General features: G+C 38.3%; 1 protein-coding gene across 1 annotated transcript; it reads right to left on the bottom strand.

The window, feature by feature from the left end:
* Positions 1–2,874: 2,874 nt before the first annotated feature.
* LOC113990223 (protein FAM240B-like) lies at positions 2,875–5,611 on the bottom strand. The gene is made up of 2 exons (XM_027725450.2): positions 5,466–5,611; positions 2,875–3,007 (listed from the first exon to the last, which is right to left on the bottom strand). The coding sequence occupies exons 1-2, from the start codon at positions 5,609–5,611 to the stop codon at positions 2,875–2,877; spliced, it is 279 nt and encodes a 92-aa protein (XP_027581251.1).
* Positions 5,612–9,534: the final 3,923 nt, after the last annotated feature.

Here is a 9,534-nt window from a genome sequence, read left to right as displayed (position 1 = left end):
TATTTTGTAGAAACATAATGTGGTAGAAACATAATATGTAGAAACATAAGATGTCAGGCACTTCAGAGGCTAGAAGTAAGAGAGCCAAGCAAGCTAGAATTTTGCTTTTCCTGGTATTATAATAGCTTCTCTTTGAGTCTTTTGGCACCATTATAAGTTAATAATGTTCTATAAACTCTTAGATTAGCCCTTTATCTCTTGAAAGTTAAAAAAAAAAGAATGTATCTTGTTTTATGAAGACAATCTTTCTTGTTCAGGCTTAGCTTGCTTTGAACAAAAGATGGATCACAGAACAAATAATCAGTTATTCTTATATGAGTTGCTTTGTTTTAATTAGTCGATAGAGTTGAGGTGCCAGTTGCTGAAGAAATTAATTTTTGTTATATTTCCCTATTGACACTTCACTTATAAGTGCAAACATTCGCAATAAAAAGCCTGGTTTTGGGGGCTCTGTGTTTGTTGTGATTTTGCCAAGCCTAATGATCAATTTTCAGAGTAGTTCTCTGTGAACTGTTGCACATTTTTAGTTTTTTATTAAACTAATAGTATAAAATCATCCAGTGCCACACCAAACTCTGATCTTTGCTCCCTTTCCTTGTCCACTCCTCCCCTTCCTTGCAGCCTTTCTGCTGTTTCTCCCATATATTCAGGGCTGAGAATAAGCTTGAATTTGACTTCAGATGGATATAATTGCAAAGTCTGTGAGCATATACAAGCATGCAAGTCCTGAGAAGCCAAACAACAAATATGGAGTATACGATGTACCACAGGCACTTCTCATGTCCCAGAAGAAAAAAATTAACATTTTGGTTATTACTATGTTTAGTTCTGAGCATGTTTGTTAAAACAAGTTGGAGGAAAATACAAGAAATTTTGTAATTTTGTCACAGCCAATGATATTACAATGTATAGCAACTGTTTTGGTCCTTGTTGGGGCCTTTTGGAGTTGTTTTTTTTTGCTGCTGTTCTGCAGCTGTGTTTGTAGAAGAAGCAAAGGCATGTGTGAATTTAGGCTTATGTAACACCATTTTATGTTATCAGAATTAAATGTATTGATGAATGAAGGCACTTCAAAATCATTCAGACTTTCAGAAGTCCATTCACCTTCTTCAGGCTCAATGATCTCGTGCCTCACAGAAGCTGTGTTCCAGTAACTTCAATGCATATGTCATTTAACCTGTGGGCTTTGAAGGAATAAACTATATAAAACTCATTTCAAAAGCTTAATTTTTTTAAAAAAAGGCTACAAACAATACAGGTCATCCCTTGACACAAATTAGTCTAAGACATGGAGCGCGAAATAAAATACCAGGCATTTGCAAAGGAATGTAATAGAAGAAAAAATGAACCAGTACTTGATCAAAGAAATCTGACCACAAATAACAAAGAAGTTGTGTCTATTTGTCTTAAGATAGAATGTATTTTTATTCATAAGAGTGGAAAAAAAAGAGGAACTCCAATTCTGGCTGAGAATTTACTCTCATGTAAATATTCCCACCTCGCAATTTCCCTAAGAATATAATTAAAGATACCAGGTTTGACCAACATTAGGATTTTATTTTATTATTTGTATGAAACAATTTATAGCAATTTTCTACCTCCATTTACCATACTTTATTGACTTGGAAATTATTTTTTATTCATTGCATTATAGTTAACTGCAATTAAATCAATATTTAAAAACTATTTTGAAAACTTTTTTTCTCTGCATCAGGATCACTTGTTTCCCAGATCTTGGTTGAGGTCTACACAGTCCAGCTGACAAATTTCAATTCAACTCAAAAAATTAAAAAACTCAATTTCAGAGAAAAAACATTTTAGACTAATTTAAATAATAATTTTTTCTTCAAATTTTCATTGTTTCTTTAGCTAGAGGAAAAGGAAATGTATACATTTATACTAGAATATAACCAAAATTTACAAAATTCAAGTGGAGAAAAGAGTTTTGCTGCTATTCATATATAAATCAGCTCAATACTTAGGGAGGTCTTGTTCCAACTCAAAGGGGACTCTAAAATAAAAATTTACAGACAGGTAGTTCTGCAAGAACATGATCCCAAGATCAGAGGAACAGATATCAGAATGAAGCTGCTTTTTTATTATCAGTTACACAGACCCATCCTACCACACAGAAGACAGGCAGACACACCATCTCCTCAAAGCTGAGTCAGTAACCTACCACACATCTGAAAAATGCAGCACATTCCCCTTCCCAGCTCCAGGTCTAAGAGTGGAGCCTGGGGTTAGCCTCNCCCTTCCCCTTCCCCTTCCCCTTCCCCTTCCCCTTCTCTTTTTCTGATTCCATTAAAAGAAAATTTCTCCTCCTGTCCAGCTTATCAAGCTAATCCTTAACTCTCTTCCCTGTAGCTCATCAAGACAAGCAGAACATCTTATATCTGCATTAAACTAGGCTCTGTGAGCTTGCACACGGAAATGAGCAATTTTGCATGCAGCTGTCTGAATGTATTATCCCTATTAAAAAGGCTTTGTATTATTTTTATTACCCTCTTTCCTGGCAATATGTTGTTGTCACTTGGAAATGCAGTTACATAAGAGAGTCCTGAGTTCCTGATGCATCACAGTAATAACACATCGTGGAGAATTGGAGTTGTCTGCTTCTCATCTATCCCTTTTCCTTTTCCTTTTTTTTTTTTTTTTTTTTTTTTTTTTTTTTTTTTTTTTTTTTTTTTTTTTTTTTTTTTTTTTTTTTTGAGATTTCGTACTGTGGCACTGAATTTCAGCAGGACTTAAACAGTAGCTGTAAGAAGCAGTCTGGAAAAGGGCCAGATTCTGACCTTTTGCTTGCTGGGCGGTGTGACTGCCGGGTTATAGGTGTGTGCAGAAGGTCAGAGTCGGGCCCAATTCTTGCTTAATTTAAGCGACAGTTTTGTCTGGTGAGGGCAGAGTCTCGATGGACAGCGGCGTCCCTTGTTCCCCCCGTGTTTTCGTGTGTGCCTGGACCTGCCGCGCTCTCCTCTCCAGCCGCAGAGCCCATTCCTGGCGGAGCCTGCAAAGAGAGCACAAAGTGCACAAGTGCTCAGCAATTACTCAGCCAAAGCCTTCAAATGGAGCCCGGGCTTTTCAGCAGGTTCGAGGCTTTCCTCTCTTTCATCACCAGAGCACTTGTCCTGTATTTATTTACCAATTACACATCCCTCCAGCTTTGCTAGATTGGGAATGCAGGGGAGAAAGGGATAGTGCTGATGCTATCAGTGGTTGGCATTGCTGGATTCCGAATGAGTCAAACAACTGCTGAAATACTGTCACCCTGAAGAACTGCTTTTTCTCTCTGGGGTATTCTCAAAGCCACACAGAAGTATTGCCTATGCAGTAAGGTCATTCAACGTGTCAATTAAAAAATACCATTTCTTCCCCCCAGCCTCCCCCAGTTTACTGCAAAATGCTGTGGAAAAGAGCAAGCAGAATTTAAAATATGTCCTTTGGGTTAGGAAAAAAAACCCAACCTCTTCAGAACCTGTATGTGTTTAATGAAAGGCGTTGATGTCACATGCAAGAGGAGCTACATAGCTTCAAGACACTATTATAGCACAAACAGAAGAGAAAATCTCTAAGGACCACTGCAAGATATTTTTGTCTGGGTTGTTTTCTGAAGGAAATGTTGTTTTGAAATACCTGACCCGGCAATGTTATAAGATTAGATATCATATGGTAATGCCAAATGCATCATTGAATATACATGGGTTTTTATATTACCCTTGGTGTGATGAAAAGAACAGCAGCCAATGATTTAATCTGAGAATAATTCAGCAGTATCTGGTTCACATGGATGCTTCTGTTATCTTGGCTTCTGAGCTTGATTTTAGATTGTGTTTTAAACTACTACCTAGTCTTCACTATTCTTTTGTGCATATAATTAAGCCCCAAAAAGAGGTGCAGTTAGTTAGGAAAAATTTGCCATTGAAAATTGCAATGTTTATTGTCAGCCAGTGTCCTAAATGTTGAAAAGGGAGCACTTTCCTTTCCTTAAAACCTTGTAGTTTTCCTAGGTCCCACTTCCATGAGGTAGTGGACCTCTAGGTTTTGCAATGAAATGAAAGGATCTTTTTCCCAAAATAGATTGTTCACAAAAACACTTTGTGAACAATCTGAGCTTTGACTGAGTAGGTGACCTTGAAGGAACTTGCTTGGGTCTCTTTCAGTTGTGACCAGTCAGTTAAGACATATTGAATATGTATGTTAAGACACATTCAAAGTTCTCTTGCTGCATTTTTTTTTCTCTTCAGAGAAGATTTTTGTAAAAGCTTTTAACATATTTTAGCTCTAATTGCAATTTGTTTGCACAGTCTTCTTGTGGTAGTTTTTTTGTGATCTAGAGTTGACAAAGCTTCCAGTGAAGCTGAACGTCTCCCTGGGTTTTATCACACATGTTTTCTCTCCAGCAACTCTGGGATTTTATTTAGAGAATATTACTCACTAGGCGGAGCAGGATACTGGAAGCAGGATTGTCTGCCTCTGACTTTGTTGGGACACGAGGTCTGCCCAGATCTTGATTTCCAAGTTTTTAAGTAATGACAGTAGCTTTCTCCTTGGACACTAGGGTCAAAGTACCAGGAATTTTTTTAAAAGAAACAGCCCTTAAGGCAGCACATTCCAATTTGTTAAGTGCAATTAGTTTATGTGAATGCCACGGTTTTGAGGAAAGTGTATGCAGCAATATTTTTGTAACTTCGGGAGGAAAGCACAACAGAAAACCACCAGAGAGATGGAATTTCTCATCCTCTGTCTCTGGTCATTATTAGTCAGGGAATTCACTTCCTGTGCAGGAGACCCTGGTTCAAACTCCTGAATTGCAACAAGTTGAACAAATATTTGAAACAGTCTACCCCGCTTGTGCAAAGTACCTGTACCACAGCCACAGCTCTTTTTAGGGAGTCCCATTGTTCCATGCTGTTTTGTAAAAAACCAAACCAAACCAAACCAAACCCAATCAACCTAAAAAAAAACCCACCACAAAACAAAAAAGGAAAAAAAACCCTACACAACAAAACCCCCCATCATTTTCCCCACTGAATTGGAAAATCTTGTGTCATTTCTATCTTTGGGCTGTTAAACATGACAAAGATGCCTTTTTTTTAATGCTACAGATTAAAACAGGTGGTTGTCCCTTTAATGTAATATTATTTTATTTATTTGCGTGGTCGTATCAGTTCCAGGTAAAATTACTGATATCTTCTGGCTGTCACAAGCCATGATGCCAAAGTGCTTTATTTTTTTCATGGCTGTGCTCCAAGGCCTTTGAAGAATGCCCATGAGGTTTAAGGGTGAGCGGTTGTCTGAGTTTCCATGCAGAAGAGCCACAGTAACACGAGACAAGCAGCTGCGAGAGGAGAAGTGCCAAAGACCCAGAACACAATCTGTGCTATGAATAAAGCAGCACAATAACAGGTTACCTCATTTTAAAGCACATGGTGACAAGTCTTGTGTGAAAGAAAAAAATTACTTACTTGTTCAGGGCACTTTTGCTTAACCTGGACTCTTCGGCTTCTTGTTGCTTGGTTTGCTCTTGGATGACCTTTTCCCAGAAGTTCTTCAGCCCTTCTGCATCCTGACCACCCATCTTGTGGTGCCTGAAGTTGGTGTGCTTGCTCATTTTCTGAAAAGCAATTTGGAGGTCAGGGCAGTCAGAAGCCTGACCTGAGGCAGGTGCTGCCTTGCTCGGCCCTCTCAAAATTTCCTTCTTGCCAAGTGCTATTAAAATAAAGTATGTCACCTAAAAGAATAGGTGACTGATGCTTACTTTGCCTTGAACCAAAATATAAGGCATTGAAACAGGCCTTGGGTGACAGTTAAATGGTACAATTATATTTTTGTTACTGAGTAATGACTACACGTGGCAGAAATCACTGAAATATTGCGAGTGCCTCAGTATATGTGATATTTTAAGTGATTTTGGGATAAATGCTTTCAAATATAGTGCCATTGTCACTGAAGTTCAGATTAGATGTGAAGGGCTTTCCTTTTTTCTGTCTCCTACAGTTTTAAAATAGATGGTTTTATCCAAGGGAAATGCATTGGTCTTAAATGATTCTTTTCACTGCTCCAAATGATGCCTTACTCAAAACATGCAGAGGAATTATGAATCTAAAGTTGAAGCACACAGAGTGCAAAGCTCTGGGGAACCTCTTATAGCCTTGCTCTTTATTTTATCAAAATTCAGTCTTAAATACCACTAAAAGTAGACCTTCTTAAAATACAAGCATGAGTTCCAATATATGAGAAAAGGGACAGAAACTAAGTGAATTTGTCCTTGCTAAATGCCTGTTTTTCAAACATGGAGGGCTTTAAAATTCTCATCCTCATACTCCAGAGCTCCCTATGACTAGATCAGCACTTAGTTCGAGAGTTGCCCTGAAATCCCTTTTTTTTTCCTTGTGTTCATCTGTATTCTGTCATCATTTGATGCTTTTTCCAGCACTCCACTCTGTTCTGCTGATGAATTAATGCCTCACAGACCCTGGTATGTACTTGTGAATCTTCACAGACAGTGTCATACTTCATGAGCTATCCTTGATAAGCACTAGAAAGACTATGCTAATGTAGGCCAATCTGAGGAAACCTTTGCTTTGTACAATGCTTTGAGTGGAAGATCAGAGGAAAAGGAAAGGATAGTCGGTGTAACGCAATTAAGGCAGACACGTGTAAGGTCTTATTATCAAACAGTCTGTTATAAACTCCCAAAACCTTAAAAGGACACATAAGTAAGTTCTTGCCATCTTCCTAGATTGAATATTTTAGATTTTTTGTAGTTTTCACAAATCTGATTTTTAGAAAGATCAGCGATAACAAATAATTTTCCCAAACTTGGTGCTAAGGCTGACTAGTGTGAAAAAAGTGCCTAACAAGAAGAAAAACCTCATCCATATGCAGCATTTTTCCGCTGAGAAGTCCAGTTACTTAAAGACCAGCACAGTCCAGCTGGAGTGGTAAGTGTGAACTGGTTAGTCCATGTAATATAATCTCCTATGTGACGGAATATCTTAAGAGGTTCGGATTCTGGTCCTGCAATGTCACCGAAACAACCAGGTGTTGTTCTCTGAGGCAAACAGGATTTTTTCTGGTGTTTTCCCTTGCTGTGGAGTGGGGATGCTGTTGATGTAGCACAGTGGGATACAGGACAAATTGTTACATTGGTGTGGGTGCAGCAGTTCCACTAAAAACCTTTTGCTACGCTTGCTGTGTTTATTGATGAATACGGTCTAAATGGCAGCATGGGTAATCTGAATGGTCTTTCATCTCACTCTGAGGCCCCAAAATAATGGTGTTATTTAAGGCTTCATCTTGCAAAAAGATGTGCATGTCACAGGTGCACTGGGACATGTCCTACCTGTGTCTGAGTTCTACAGGCTTGAAGCAGTGCTAAAATAAGTGCTCTGATAATAGCTTGTTACAGCAAGTGATGGAATCTGATTATTTCATCATTCTTAGATCAGCAGGTCACCTGGGTCTTTGCACCATTTAAAAGCTCTTCTATCAGCAGCAGCTGCCCACTTGACACTCTGCAAATAATTATCCCATTGCCTCAGAAGCCAAGTGCAAGTTGCTGACAAACTGTCTGAGTCAGTTTGCCCTCCAAACCCTATTATACTTTGCCTCATGTAAGAATCTGCCATAACACATTAACCTTCCATTACATATTAAATTTTTACAATTATTAAACTTCTGGTAGATGTTCTTCAAGTGGTACAAAGAAGGTCTTTATCCGAGGTCTAAATTTGTTAGGTTTTTGCGAGGGTGCATGAAGGTCTTGACTGCTCCACCCAGAGGAACAAGGTGTGATCAGACAGGTGCCCAAAAGATGGAGGTACTTCAGCAAACATTGGCCTGGTATGTCTGTGGGGACTTTTTACAAGCCAAGAATCTTTGACTTGGTAATAGTTCCTAGGAATGTCAGTGAGAGTGAATATTTCACGTGGTCATGGTCCTTGCTGAGACAGATTCCTGGTGTGAAACTTTTGAATATAGCTCTGTCTGGCAAGACTGACCAGCATCTCTCAAGCTATCATGTGTGAAAGCATCCTTTCTCTAAGCCTGGCCTTGCAACATCCATGTGTGGAGATTAGAGCACTGTGTAACACCTTCTGATTTTATTTCTGATTGGAAGATTCTACTTAGGAGCATGGTCTGGATTTTCCAGTAATTCTCTAGGTTTGGTGGTTTTTTGTATCAAAAAATCCCTTATTATTGCTCTACAAAACATGTTTTGTTGATGTGTGATTTTCTTCTTTCTTTTCAGATGTCCCAGTAATATAAATTGGACTTACACTGACAGTTGGACTTAATTCTATCAAACCTGTTCTGGATTCCTTCAACCAGATACCTCGGGGTTCAGAAACTGGCGGGACAGTCAGATTTTCTCTGTAAGTAAAAAACACACTTTCTTACAACCACTTGGCCAATTTTGTCTGGGTGGAAAGTGAGCAAGGTAAAGAGGTTCTTTATCATCCTTATTTTCATTTTGGATTGCCAGGTATCATTCCAGACACATTCAAGGAAAGTTGGGGAAGTGTCTTTCTGAATTCTAATGGCAGGTGGTTTTAACATTCTTATCCACTGACATGAATGTAAAATAAGCAACAGCAACACTTCCATGCATTCAACATTATTCATTGAGAAGGTATGGACTGAAAATTTATGTTATAATACATTCTGCAGTATGTTTCCTATGAAGGGCTACTAAGATGTGCATAACAGTGGTGCAAGATAGAGTCCCTTATTAAATCTTCAGCTAAGGTAGTTAAGGAAGGAACTATTTTTGTATGGGTTTTGCAGTCCTACCTGCCCATTTGAAGTGTAGTTGGTGGCTTTTTTAGGGAGTCAACAACATTTAAGGAAAGGTAAAATTAGATCTTGGTTAAGGTGGCTTATGTATTTGGTAGTTCTGCAACTCAACTGTCAAAAATACGTGTATGCATCTACAGAAGAATTTTTTACAGCATTCATCACTTTGGGGACCTAATTTATATGCTAACAAGTTATTAATTTATGGAGAATGTCCACGAGAAGAAGTAATTAAAGAAAAAAATTAATGGCACCATGAAAGAAAAATCTCCTACATTTAGAAGCAAACCATAAATCGTGTGGCAGTGCAGCAATCTGTAAAACAGCCAATCAGTCGTGAATCAAATATAACATCTACAGACAGTACATTAGTTTAAACTCTTTGAGCTCCTCTCCCAGAGCATGTGGGAATGAGGATCAAAATACGAACGGTGAGCAGATCTCTCCAGTGCAAGGGAGAGGAAATTTTAAAATTTTACTTCAAGCTGTGAATTATCACATGCACAACTTTTATTAATTGGCAAAACACTAGTATAGAAACAGCCAGGGGTACAATCATCTCTCGTTGAATCTGATCTGCAACATGAATGTGCTTTGTTAAATTAGTAAATTTCCAAATATTCTGGTCTCAGCCCCTACCTGGTCTGCGTATTTTGAATTATTGTAATCTCAGACAACCTCCACTGAGGTACAAAAAGGACTTTTAAAAAATATCCAATGCAAGTAATTTTTCTT

Source organism: Pipra filicauda, unplaced genomic scaffold (genome assembly GCF_003945595.2).
Source record: "Pipra filicauda isolate LSUMZ 115617 unplaced genomic scaffold, ASM394559v2 scaffold107_size2268652_pilon, whole genome shotgun sequence".
In the NCBI taxonomy this organism is placed as follows: Eukaryota; Metazoa; Chordata; class Aves; order Passeriformes; family Pipridae; genus Pipra; species Pipra filicauda.
This window is presented reverse-complemented; position numbering and strand designations above follow the sequence as displayed.

Bases quoted from the DNA above. Each gene is read 5' to 3' on its own strand.
- LOC113990223 (XM_027725450.2), bottom strand. From the start codon at position 5,611: ATGAGCAAGCACACCAACTTCAGGCACCACAAGATGGGTGGTCAGGAT. The intron at 3,008-5,465 runs GTAAGTAATTTT...CTCTCTTTGCAG, and splicing joins AGCAAAAGTGCCCTGAACAA to GCTCCGCCAGGAATGGGCTC.